General features: G+C 38.3%; 1 protein-coding gene across 2 annotated transcripts in view; it reads left to right on the top strand.

Moving 5' to 3' along the window:
* RB195_012150 (uncharacterized protein) overlaps positions 1-13,628 on the top strand; it is a gene marked incomplete at both ends in the record, with an annotated part of 28,043 nt that overhangs the window by 9,528 nt on the left and 4,887 nt on the right. Inside the window, 24 exons of one of the 2 annotated variants that reach the window (XM_064193877.1) lie at positions 32-144; positions 408-473; positions 1,998-2,136; positions 2,702-2,788; positions 2,895-3,037; positions 3,805-3,947; positions 4,077-4,223; positions 4,316-4,420; positions 4,493-4,563; positions 4,632-4,727; positions 5,416-5,499; positions 5,933-6,038; positions 6,337-6,462; positions 6,528-6,608; positions 8,392-8,558; positions 8,823-9,209; positions 9,260-9,348; positions 9,986-10,073; positions 10,153-10,224; positions 10,324-10,393; positions 10,506-10,639; positions 10,704-10,808; positions 11,408-11,468; positions 12,508-12,723. In XM_064193877.1, the coding sequence (XP_064051461.1) occupies positions 32-144; positions 408-473; positions 1,998-2,136; positions 2,702-2,788; positions 2,895-3,037; positions 3,805-3,947; positions 4,077-4,223; positions 4,316-4,420; positions 4,493-4,563; positions 4,632-4,727; positions 5,416-5,499; positions 5,933-6,038; positions 6,337-6,462; positions 6,528-6,608; positions 8,392-8,558; positions 8,823-9,209; positions 9,260-9,348; positions 9,986-10,073; positions 10,153-10,224; positions 10,324-10,393; positions 10,506-10,639; positions 10,704-10,808; positions 11,408-11,468; positions 12,508-12,723 (2,896 nt within the window). Of the gene's footprint in view, positions 1-31; positions 145-407; positions 474-1,997; positions 2,137-2,701; positions 2,789-2,894; positions 3,038-3,804; positions 3,948-4,076; positions 4,224-4,315; positions 4,421-4,492; positions 4,564-4,631; positions 4,728-5,415; positions 5,500-5,932; positions 6,039-6,336; positions 6,463-6,527; positions 6,609-8,391; positions 8,559-8,822; positions 9,210-9,259; positions 9,349-9,985; positions 10,074-10,152; positions 10,225-10,323; positions 10,394-10,505; positions 10,640-10,703; positions 10,809-11,407; positions 11,469-12,507; positions 12,724-13,628 lie in introns of those variants that run through there. The other variant, XM_064193878.1, reaches the window with a different exon arrangement.

Below are 13,628 nucleotides of genomic sequence, written 5' to 3'. Positions count from 1 at the left end.
TAGAAATTATAAAGAAAAGAAATTGTTCCAGAGATGTTCTATTATGGTATGAGAAAGAGCTTCAAAGGGTGAAACTTCCAGAAGCCCTGGAATGGGATATGTGGGGAGCATTATTCTATGTGGGAACAATTTTTACAACTATAGGTAAAACTTTTATGGAAGTATAATTTATTTCCTAGTTTTGTTTTTTTAAAGCCAATTTTCTTAAATAATTTCAATGATAAATAATTTTAGTAACAATTATGTTTTTGGTATTTTTAGTTTTTTAAATTTTTTTTTCAAAAATAGATTCTTAATTATTGAATATGGCAGCTCGTGCGATTTTTTAAATCAAATTTCTTCCTGTTTTCCTTTCTTTCATTCTTCTTTAAATTCTAATTTTCTACAATAAATCGCTATACTTCCAGGATACGGGAATATTTTCCCACGAACAATTACTGGACGTGCGCTGTCGGTGGTGTACGCCATTATAGGTATGTTTTCCTTGAGCAATACTGGAAAAAATCAATTCTATCCTTCGTATCACGCCGTTTATTAAAAAGCACCGTACTGTTTAGACGCCATGCTAATTAGCAATTAATTACCTAGCTATGCTAATTAATCTCTTAAAATTATCTAGCCTTGTATCCTAGCCTAGCCTCGTATCCAGTATGTATGTAGACTAAAACTAAGCAAACAATAAAGAATAGGAGTTAGAAATTACTTGGACAGATCTCTACTTTTCTACATAGCTGATCTGTGACCTTTTTTTGGTCCTGTCGTGACTTTACAAAAATCAACTGCTTATTTTTGTTTTATTTCTCAGAATCCGTGCGAAAAATTTTTTTGAGAAATTTCCTGCTCATATATCTAATATGTTAATTTTGTCTGCTATTGATATTTCTTTATTTTGTATATATTTGATGTAGGTCAAAGAAGTAATCTATTGATCTCCGCACGGCATGCTACAAATTTTATACGATTTTTTATTTCTATATATTCTCTAATGCAATCAAATCCTTCAAATTTTTGGCAGAAAAATGCGGTTGAAGATATATTCATATGGTTAGGTGGAAGAATGAAAGAAAATTAGCATTCAATGTACTAATAGTTCCTAGTAGTTATCGCTGCGTGACCTACACGCTAACATTTGCTCCATTACCAAGGTTAGGATTCATCACCCGTTTGTTTTCTGAGATCATTGCGCAGTTTTTATGTGAAAAAAAATGCGAAATATCAGAGGATGGAGGACAAAATTAGGATAAGTTTCACTCTCGAGTTTCATATCAATCAATATACGTTCTCTTCGGTCATGGGTAACGATAGGAAAGTAAGCTCTATTGACGAATATTTTGACCTGGAGCCAAGCACCACTCACCGGTACACTGAGATTAGGTCATGCTATTGTTGTTTCGTCGTTCCACTTCCACTCTCACTTTATTTCCTCTACTATGAGGCTCTTGGGTATAGGATTCTCACCTATGTAGTTGTCGTCTAGGTCAGCGTTGTTTTCTTCGGGCGTGGTTGACATTGGATACGTACGTTACTGAAATTCTACACGTCTCTAATCGACATCAAAAGATCATCCGATTCCGATCAGCTTACAACGAGGAAAAAAAAAACTCACAAAAGCAAAGAGAAACTTGTTTACTATTTACTTTTTCCACTAAGTGAAAAAAGAACAAGGAAAGGAAGGCAGTTTGTTTAATAGGAGAGCAAGAAGAGAAGAAACGAAGGAAAAAATAACTGACAAAACAAAAAAGAAAAACGAAGAAAAAAGTTCTGACACAGGAATGCTGGAAGAGCTCGAAACTTGTATCATTGTATTGATCGTATTGATCTCCATTATAATGTCTCGTGAAGGTTTTAGAAACGTGAAGATTTTGGACTGTAGTTTTTATGCTAGAACTACTACACCAAAGCACTTGACGGAATATTGATCCTGCCTGGATGAAGATGAGAGGAGAAAAATATTACAGTGAAGGGAAACGATAAATCTGTAACAATGATATTTTTAGGTATTCCCCTTGTGCTGGCGATTCTCTCGCGATTCGGTCAATTTCTGGAGCATACGATCACTCGTGCATGGCTTCGACATCGTGAACGAATTAAAAAGACTCCTCAAATGCTTCGATCATCAACGAGGACTAAATCAGGGTAAGGGGAGGAGGAGGAGGAGGAGGAGGGAGAAATTACTCTTTTGATTGAATCCTACCTAGCACCTCCCTATGTAACGTCTATTCTGTAATTATGCATTTTTATTCTGTTTCCACCATATTTTGAGGTATTTCAAATTTTTCCGTCCGTGCATCTCCATAGCCAGACGTGCCAGCAATCCGTTCATTCATAATTCGGCGACTTTTTTTGATGTGCTGAATTAAATTATCGATTAATATTTCGTACAATATTTTAATTATTCAGTCATTACTTTTTTATCATTTAATTATTTTTTAATATTTCCAATGGGTAAGCAATCGAAACGTTAAGTGGAGGAAATAAGAAAATAAGAAAATAAATAGGTGATCATGGCAGCATTTCTCAGGATGAACTCTAAGTGATATCTGATATGGGCACAGGATCATTTTTACTTTTTCTGCTCATTGTACTCCATACACGCAATAAATCCAAATGCTTAAAAATAAATAAATAAATAAAGTGCCTGACTTCCTTAAAATTCTCCCTGCAATACATTTATTTTGCCATTAAAAATTGATTATTTAAGGAAATCGCCTGAAGAGCTTGAGGAAGGGAAGCTTAAATCACCAACATCTTCGGAATTCCTCGAAGAGCACCTGATAGAAGATTCGAGGTCAGGATAGATAGATTTTTATTCGGGCCCAGTGTGAAGCATCTTATAGTATTTAATTATTGAAATACCTGTCCGCAACTACTGTAGTAGCTTCTTTTCTTTTCAGGACCATTCCCATTTGGTTGGCGTTGTTATTCTGTCTTAGTTGGATATGCGCTTGTGCCGCTCTGTTTCTAATCTGGGAGAAACGATGGACATTTTTCACAAGCCTTTACTTCTTTTTCATCTCATTATCGACTATTGGTTTAGGTATTTATTTATTATTAGTTGTTTTATTAGTTTTCCTTTTTTCAAAGTTGCAAAACCGGTTAAAAACCCCATAAAAATTTTTCAACATATTGTTATTGAGACCATACAATAATTAGGACAAGTGGTTTTCTCGCTATTTTCGAACATCTCCTTCTCTATTGCGTTTCCCTTCCGCTCACGGGCTGAAAATCTGGAAAAATTAGAGGAAACCATCCGAGACGATGGAGAATTCACGATTTACTTCTTGTTTTACCTTTCCAAAGAATAATTTTTGCAAAGTCACCACCACCACTCCCCCCCTCCCCTCCCCTCCCTTTCCAGCGAAAATTCTGCAATAATTACTATTTCGGGAGGTGGAATTCAAAGAGTAGGCCCCTTGCTGGTCATGAACTTGAATATTTTCGATTTCTTCCTTTTTCTGATTGATTCCAGAAGGGTCACGCTAGAAGTGAAACCAGTGAAACTCGTTCGGATGATAGCCGAGCTCGCTATGGGATTTTGTCGCATAAGTAAAAAAAAAATTAATTCGAAAATACCCCTTTATTTTCTTCTCGTACGAGTTTCGGGTGATTTCGCGTGAATCTCTGCGCAATAAAAAATAGCACTAGGAATTTTTGAGTTGAACTAGGTCAATTATTGACGCAAGGGCACATTTTCGCATCGCTATTTCTTTTCAAAGTGCTTTAATGTCTTCAGAAGGCATAATTTTCCTCTTTCTCTGAATTTCATACATCAGAAAAATCCAAAATCTTATAATCGTCGTGTAGGTGACGTCGTTCCTGATCACCCGCATATGTTGATCCTCATGTTCTGGTTGGTGATTATCGGACTATCGATCGTTTCAATGTTGCTTACCGTAATACAAATCAAATTCGAAGAATGTCTCTATAATTTGATGATCAGAATACAGGTACGGGTCGGAATATTTTTGGATTCATTTCAGCTCCTTGAGCTGTTCTCTCGCCACATCTTTCTGTTTTTCTTTTTTTTTGTGTCAGTTGTCCTGGTGCAATCATGGATGTTCCTTTCGACGTTTCAGGAAGAGTACCATAGAAATCTTGCTAACGGGACCCCGTTCGATCATGCTGAGATCTGTAAAAAAGCTATGGAACGTCAACCGTTGTTCATGAAACTTTTCGGTCCAGATATGATGTCCGATGATCAGAAGGAAAAAATCGAAGAGAAGGTACAGTAATCTCCGAGAGTTCTGTACCGTGTCCATTCCAACAAACAATGCACGGTCCATCACCAAAACCAATATATTTCCTGCAATTTTAGGTGGAACAATTCGAAAGGGTTGTACGGATTACGAACAACAAAAATGTCCAAACTGATACGCCCTTAGCGTCCGTGATCGGCACTCAAATGGAGAACGTTGCGAATGTGGGTCCTATTGGGAAGAAATATTGGTCGACCAACGAATAAGTGCTTCTTTACGGTACCGTGTATTTACAGAGCATAGCATGTGACCCAATGTCGGAATCTGATCGTGTTCTCATGGCGAACGGCGAAACTCAATGGTCAAGGTGCTGATTGAAGATCGATATTGAAGATCAGTCGATCGATATCCATCTTTGATTCGCGTTATGTTCAGGCAATTTCAATCAACAGCGTGTGAGGAGCCAAATTCGGAGGCTGATGATCATGACTCGATGTCAGACGCTACCAGTCTTCCTATGGATTCGACCAGGTTCTTGTTAAATGAATGAATGACTGAATGAATGAGCGAATGAATGAACGAATAAATACTCGAGTAAATGAGGGAATGAATGAACGGAAGAATGAACACTTGAATAACACTGAATAGATACTTAAATGAATGAATGGACGAACGAATGAATGAATGAGTACTTGAGTGAATGAATTAGTGTACTTTAGTGAATGGATGAGTACTCGAGTGAATGATTGAATGATTGTTTGAATGAATCAATAAATGAATGAATGAGTACTACAGTTAGTGAATGAATATTTGAATGAATGAGTGTGAGAGTGGATGGATGAAAAGTCGAACAAATGAATGAATGAACGAATGAATGAATGAATGAATTGAAAAGTGAATAAATAGACAATAAACTGGTTAGATAAATGCATCAGTAGACGAGCAAACCAATAAATGTGTCTATGGATAAATGAATGAATGAATAAATTAAAATTAGCGGATGAATAGGTGATCAATCAATAAAATAAATTAAAACAAGACGAACAAACAGGCGAACAATCAATAAATACTGAGCGATTTATTGCCAGTATGGCGTGTTCCTACTTTTTTAATCACAAAATTAAAACTGTTTTGCTATACTTTGTATACCCCAAGATTTATTATTTATTTGTATATTTATCTATTTATTTATTTACTTGTGTTATTCATTCTTTTTCAGTTATTCTGCTCGTAAATACACGGATAGAAGTCAGAAAAAAGTCGCATTCTGCACAACGTGCGCAAATCGTGAGAACTCGACGAGGTCAGCCTTAAACATGACTTTTATTTCAGCGAATTTTTGTTTCGTCAATTTTTCCATCTAATTAGAGCTCATTTTCCAAGAATCAATCGATAGACATCGATTTTGTATGGAAAACAACATTTGTTGCTAGTTTAATTAGTTTTCTTTTTTTTACATTTCACTTTTTAATTTGGTTATCTAGCTGCGCTCTAATTCCCCTTTGGCTATACATCTTCCGTAGTCCTGAAATCGCTGAAATTTTGGACAGAATGAGGAATTTTTAAAAATTTGTTCCTTATTTACAATAACATGAAAATTTTCGGACAAAAAATTCTTGTATTTTCTTGCACCCTTTTTTTTCAGAATTTATACATTTTTTAAAGAGGGATTTCTACTTTTGAAAGAAATATAGTCATATGTGCAGCTACCACCACGAATAAATCGAAATTTGCAGGAGTGTCGCCCCTAAGGAGCCTATAAATACCGTAGACGAACCGGTACAAACAGATATTGCACAGTTTCAAATCGATGAGATCGTATTAAGATTGGCGGCATTACAGGTAATGTCTAGCACCATTTTTTTTAAGATTTCCTTTTCTATTTTCCTTTATTCTCTTTCTCTTATTGCAGTCGCTGGAGTTCTGAGTTTTGAGAGGCTGTATACTAAAAGGGGTTAGTGTGGCGCAGTCGGTTGGTGGGCCATTGTAGCCACACGGTGAATGGTTGGAAACCGCCCTGCTGCAAACTAAAACTTGCCTGATTTGATTAACGACAGACTTCATCCTTTATTGATATCAAAACCCTTACGAGGGTGGGTCAAGCACTTCCTTCAGCAAGTAAATCCATCCATATCTTCAGTCGAACCGCGTTCGTCCCGATGTTGTCGATCGAGGCAGTACGGCACCACGCTTTCGTATGGGACGACGTGCGAAGAAACGAAGTCAACCGGAAAGTGTCGAAGAGAAAAGTGTCAAAGATATGACTGTAGGTTTTGTAGCAGTTCTTACTGTAGTATTATAACATGGAAATATGATAATATATCATTACAGGACAATGAAATCCTTAACACAATGTTGCAAGTAATGCAGCAGTCATTGGAAACCGATGCATCACCGCCAAAGTCAACAAAGGTGAGGGATGTGAACTTCTGTTAAATCTATAGTCAATGACATAACGCAGCGCAAAATGTGCTTATTGATTGGTGTAGCGAATGAGATTGTTGTATTCTCTTTAGTCGAGTTTTTTTTGGGAAATTTTCTGGATGTATCTCAGATATTTTGCATGTACTGCACAAAACCGTCTGCTTATTGTTTTGGATCCACGGATTTTTCATCCGTGGTTTTTGTTTTCAGTTTTCCTATCAATCATTGGCAGCTGCTCATAGTTCAAGAGATCCGACTGACGCCTTCGTTGATAATATTTTGACATCACCTTTATCACCTTGACTCCTGTTGTTCTTTGGACTGGTCGAGCGGGCGCCAGTAATTCTTCCATTTGTCCGGATCGCGTACCAGAGTCGCCCACTGGTTTCTCCTTTCGCGTGGGACACGAAGAGCATCATAATTTTCTTTGAAGGACTTCGTGAAGAAATCTGACCATCGGGTCGGCGATATTGCTGTAGTGCGCTTAATATCGCGGGGAACCCAGTCGCTCACGGCTCTGGTCCAACGGTTGTCACTAAAGCGCATCACTTGTCCGGAAAACCTTATTTTGTTTTCCTTGGCAAACGTGGCGGCTTCTCTAATCTTCGGTCGATGACGTAGGATAGAACTTCGAATCCCGTCCCTCATTTGCTTGAAGCGGGATGCTTCTAGCATCACTCTCTCAATTGCGCGTTTAATGACGCTCACCGCGTTTTCTTCCTGCTTGCGAAATGCCCACGTTTCTGAAGGATAGGTCAGAGGAGGAAGTACTGGAGTGGTGAAGAGGTGAGCACGTTGCCGGGTGTTCTTGGTCTTCTTTACTACATTCTCGATGTTCTTATACGCTCCCCAAGTCGCTCGTCTCCTCCTGCCCCGTTCGGGGGTCAGGCCGTTCTTCATGCTTATTCCAGAACCCAGAAAAACGTACCTGTTGCATTCGGACATGTTCGTCCCGATGAGCGTGAACAGGGCATCGGAGACTCATCAGTTACGCATAAACATCGTTTTCTGCAGATTCAGCTGAAAAGCGATGCATCCACATGTTTCGTCTAATTCGGTCCGCATTCGTTCCTCTTGGGTGATGCTAGATGTTTTGACATATAAACCTCACAGACATAGGAACGAAGTTCCGTATCCATCAGCGCTGCCACAAATTTACGTAATCGTTAATCGCAACGCTATCACTTCTCCCTTTTACTATAAACACATAGGGATCAGTTTGTTGGAATACGATAAGCGGATAGCGATGGACTACGATATCTCTGCAGCTGATCTTTATTTGCTAACGCTATTAACTATGTCTATCCACATGACCACTTTCTACTACCAGGCTATTTAACCCAAGCAATTTTAATGGTATGAACGGCTAAACTATGAATGCTTCTTACTCACTGTTCTCCTTTTTATTCTTCATAATTCATGATTCTTCATAAGTTGGTGAGCTCTTGCGCTTGAGGTCCCCCCACCCGTTCGCCCAGAGTCCCTGACGGATTTCTCCGTTCGAGGTTAAGTTGGTCACCCAAACCCTGGTATCCGTTTATCTCCCGTAGCGTTCTAGGTCTGGGGAAAGGATCTCGCGTGAGGATTTCTCACCCTCTGTAGCAGGAGAATGACCTGCCAATCCACCACTTCTCATGCTTTAAAGGGCCAGCTTTGTTGTGTAAAATTCAGGCGAAATTCTCTGTTCCATCTTGTTCTCTTTTCTGCTTTACGGTACACCTACAGGTGTTTCAATAAATAAATAAATAAATTTGTTGGTTTTTTTTTTCAGGAACTAGGTGTGAATACGGTACCAAATTCCGTATCCTCTTGTGGAGTTTCGACGTATCCGATTTCGAGACGAACACAGTCCATAGAGACAGACCCACACGATGTCACAAACAGAAGTGTTGCTACAGATAATGCTATACTTCTCGATAAAAGTATGGAAACTTCTAGGTATGTTAGAAAATTGGTTATATCTATCAGTAATGTTCTAATACAATTCAGGAATACTCTTCATCGAGTCTCACTTTTCGTTCTCAGATTTCAACAAATTTCTCTCCAGTCTTACTGTAGAGAAATTTGTTGAAATCTGAGAACAAAGAGTGCCTCGTTGCTATTAGCTTCTCCCTCATAAACGCAGTCTTCACTTTTTGAAAAGATTCCTGAGCTGAAACTTGAATAAATTAACGCAAATCTCCTAATTTCGTGAATTTTCAGAAGTGAACGAGATCCCACGAATATGTCCTGGGATGAAAAAAGACGTCATGACATGATGACGTCACCAATCATCCGACGTCTTATGATGAAAACCTCTGCTATCGGTTCAGACTCCTCTTACGATGCGGACGATCGCTCACAGCAAACATCCATAGCTATCGATCCGCCTCGAAAAGGCAGTGATCGATCGCAACAAACATCGTTGATGATCGATCGACCATGTCCGGACGTTGATCGTTCGCTACAAACGTCACCTAGTGTCGAAAAACAACAGAGCGATCGATCAATCCAATCCGCTCCTGACTGTATGGATCGGATGACGTCACCGATCCTAAGAGAATCATTCAATCGATCATTCCAAACACCTCCCGATGAGGTGACGAATCGGTGAGTAGGGGGCGGAGCATCGGTTGTATAAGGAACGTGCGAGTTTTCAGATCGCAACAAACTTCTCTCGATATGCTGGACAAAACGCAAGAGACGAGTCGAGCGGAGTTAGTATCGCAATGTGTTGGAACGGATCCAGGTTTGTGATTCAATCTCGGTTTTGCCACTCCTTTTGGCTTAGTTTCATTCTATTACTGTCCCGCCCATGGGAAAGAAGGGCTACACGAGTCGCGGTTGCGTCGCGGTCGTTCGGTCGAACACGTTCTGAACTGACCAGATTTGTCACGATGAACGGAATAAATTAATACCGTACATGACGATAAAGTCAGTTTTTTGGACAAATTAGTGTGGTTAAGGGCAGATATTAGAGAATCGAAGCCATCGAAGGCGAAACCTCATAGAATTCCTCCTAACTTTGTTTTAGTGCAATGCCTGATAGAAATTACGTTTCCAAGAATAGTTGCGAACAAGTTACTAACCTAACTCTGGCTGTAACACTTAACGAAATAAAAAATGCGGATCCTCGAATAAACGCACGTGTATGAAATTTTTCACAAATTTAAGGGTGTTATCACTTTGATATGCGGTTTTTCATGCATTTCGGTGGCTTAAATCCTGCAGTTACGTATCCACTTTCTTACTTTTTTCCAATTTTTTCATTAAAATTTCTTAATTCTGTAGAGATTTCTCTGAGATGACGATGAACTATGATTTTAGTTGTGCTCATTTAATTACAATTTTCACTTTTAATTTTCATTATTTTTATATTTTTGCAGAACCTGGTGGTTACAATCCGATCACGGATTGGCCACGTAATAGTGTCAGTATGTATGAGGGACGAATGACGGATAGTATGGAAACAAGGCAGGATTACCCATGTTTTTTCCTTTTATTGATTGAAAAATATTTTGTTAATATTCGTTATTAAAAATTTGATATTTAGCACACAATATTCGCCTCCAATGTCACGGTCCGTAACTGCACAACAGACGGATACAGACTACTTAACAGTGCCGTGAGTTTTCTGTAGTTCTGTAGTGTAATTTTGTGTACGTTTTTTTGTATCAACCCTGAGTTTATGGAGAAAAAATTACGGATATCCTTCTTCTTCCAGAGGTATGAGAACACGTTCCAGTTCAACATGTGGATTAGGTACCAGCATTCATGATGATGAGAGTCGTCAAGTGAGTTCTTTACTACCTACTGTAGATTACGGTAGTTCGATGTGACTACAGTATCATGGCCCCTTTTATTCAACGACTAAATTTGAATTTTAGCCAATTAATATGATTTTAGGAGGTTATCATCCAAACCGATGACTCGTATCTAAAAATTGCTCGTCGTCTGGATGAGTATCGTTCGAATCGAACACAGTTTCTGCCGGTCGTTGCCGCATCGCCGCTCGGCTCACGTGACATTGAACCGTTTAAGTACGTACGGCCTCTTTTTTTTTCTTTGCGAAGAAAGATTTTCTCAAAATTTCTGATGTTCTAGAACTGATCGTCCATCGGAAAGACGAGGATTTTATGTTGATATGAAGGATTTGCTGCAAAGGCGGAGATCGTCGAAGGCGCGACGGAGGATGAGCCATAAAATCAAGTGAGTTTGGTGGATTGGTTGGACGAGTTTAACCAATCTAGCTCCTGCTTTTTTTCTATTATATCTATTTATTATCGCAAACATTAAAGCATTGAAAAACAACAGAAACAAATAAAATAACAAAAAAAATATCTAGATTTCCTAATGGTTTATGAAGGATTTCCCTCCATAATTTTTTACCTACTTCTGTGGAATAGCTATCAGTGATATTCAAAAACGTTTTGAGTGACTTTTTAAATGGCCAAAAATGTTTGAAAGGAAGTTAACGTAAGTGAAAATTGATGAAGACATACATGACATAGATTTTTAATTTGCTTTTTATGCTAATTTATTATAATTCTAACAATTTCTACCTATTTCTCCTCCGATTTTCCAAATAACAAATGAACTCATGGAAGTTAATTAATTATTATTAATTAAATTACTATTAATTAATAGAAGCTTTCGATTCTTCAAAAGTTTTATTACGATGGTTTTACGTAATCGTTTTTTTTTTTATTTCCAATGAATTCTTGAGAAACCTATTACTCAGACACTCTTCTCATTTTTTTAGTTTTTATCTTCTTTTTCCTCAAGGATTATTTATTTTCTTTTTCTAGCAATGCTGAAGCACAAACCGGTTCATCTATGGATAAAGCCCAACTGGAGCCCATAATATCAGTGAGTCTCTTCAAATCGATCTTCAATTTTTTTTTTCTCGTTGCTACCATATTGACGGTTTTTCCGCCACTTTCCAGATTTCTTTCCCGTCGTCTTTTTCAGTCTTTTTTTTTGTTTCAAAGGGAATCGAGGATTTTTTTTTTCCGACGATTTGACGTGTATTAAATCCTCCTTCTTAAATATTTCATCTTCAATAAAAGAATAACATAAATGCTATAACATGAAAATTTTTCTTAAAAAGCAAGTTTTAGCATGAATTATAAAATTTCGAGAACGTGATGTCTAATAATATGTCTTTATAATAGTAGTTTGTCCATCTGCAAATAAAAAAATTTTCTTCCATTTTTCTTTTCTTCCGTTTTTCTTTCACCTCTTCCATGGTTTCATTTATACCTTTTGACTTTTGATTATTCCCCTCTAGTCTGATTATGTGATCCAATTAAATATGCAATTTCTTCAATTCAATTTTTTTTTCAATTTGCAATTCTGCAATTACGGACATGATTGGTTACCGTACACCGCGGCGCGAATATTTGCTGTTTTCGTAGTGCAATAGATGTTTCCATCATGTCGATTCGAGTTATAAGAGCAACCTTAGAAATTAGTATTGGTGCAAGACACCACCTATAAATATCCTCGCACGGTTAGAGATGCAGAGTGTACGTCTACGTCTCTAACCGTGCGAAAAAAAACACTCGAAAAATAGCTCCTTTCCGTTGCGTGCAGAAGTGTTGTTGGCGTTCCAGAGCGATTCGGAGAATGGGAAATATTTGGAGAATCTTCGTGAGAAATCCGGCAAACCGACCGAATGTTAAAGTGTCGTACGTTTTCCCGAAAATAAAAACCTAGATCTCCTTAGTTTGCATGAGTATTTCCTCATACCTCTGCTTTTCTGTTGTTGTTGTTTTTTTTTCTTCCGTTTTTTTCTTCCGTAGTAGTATGTCTACCATAGTTGCTTTGACTTACCCCTCCCCCGCCCCCAATCATGTTTACAGGTCCCTAAACCCTAAACAGCACCTCTCCTCCTCGTTCTTTACAGGGTCATCACGAGAGAAGTCGCTCGATCTCGCCCGAGACTCCGCCTCGCCCACGCCGTGTGCTCGCACGCGTCGCTTCACTTCCCGCCGGCGTCGCACGCGGCAAGGTCGGTGAATTTGTGGCGAAACACGAACGTGGCATTCCGAATCCGGCTGTGGGACGTGACCGCCCCGTTCGCATCGTACGACAATATGCGATGGTCGATAAAGGCACCTGATTGGTTGCTGGTGAATATCGATCGGAACGTGCTGTGAAATGAAGTGCCTCTTGGGTATTCAGTTAAATATTTCGCTGATTTTCATTTCCTCGTGCATTCACATATTCTTCGTGTTGTATTTTTCGCATTAATTTATTTACGGGTACTTCATTTTTGTGTATCTGCATGTGGTGCAGATTTTCAATGTTCATAAAAATTCCATTTGATCGTCTCGTTCTCGGCTCAACTAAGGCGAACTTCTCTTCCCCATGAAGCAAATTTTCGTTTTAAAAAAAACCATGGCCTCAAATTCATTGAATTTATTGTCCGAAGTATGGAAATTATTATAATTTTTCTTGTAGATATAGAAATCGACAAAAATGTTCACTATTCCCATTTTGCAGCAATCCAAGTCCATTAACGATAACAACTCGAAGCTCGTCTGGGAGAATAAGAGCGATGCTTGACAGAACAAACATAGTAAATAAATTAATAAACAGACACATACTATATAGGATTTAAAAAGGACCTTGAATCATGGAAAGATGAAATACGAAGGTTTCACGACTGAGAATGACCCACAAGTTCGTAAACTTACTCAATTTCAGGAAAAGAAAAAATCTCTTGAAAAAAATCTCAGGAAATCAGAAAATAAGTTAAGTTATTCGTGGATTGTGAGAAGTGCTGAGAAGTCGTACTGTCTAATGGATTGTGTCAAATTCTGGGTTTGGTTGGTTTGGTCGACTGCGCAGAAGCAGTGGCACCTCCGACCATCGCGAGATTCATCCGTGCCCAAGCCTACTATAGTACTCGTAATCCATAAACGCACAAAAATCACTACAAATAAGGAATAAAGTAGATATATTAATAAAATATAAATTAATTACATATAAGAATTCTGTTTTCGTGCTGTCGGAAGTAAAACC

The sequence above is a fragment of the Necator americanus genome, chromosome III, assembly GCF_031761385.1.
Source record: "Necator americanus strain Aroian chromosome III, whole genome shotgun sequence".
NCBI classification, from domain to species: domain Eukaryota; kingdom Metazoa; phylum Nematoda; class Chromadorea; order Rhabditida; family Ancylostomatidae; genus Necator; species Necator americanus.
This window is presented reverse-complemented; position numbering and strand designations above follow the sequence as displayed.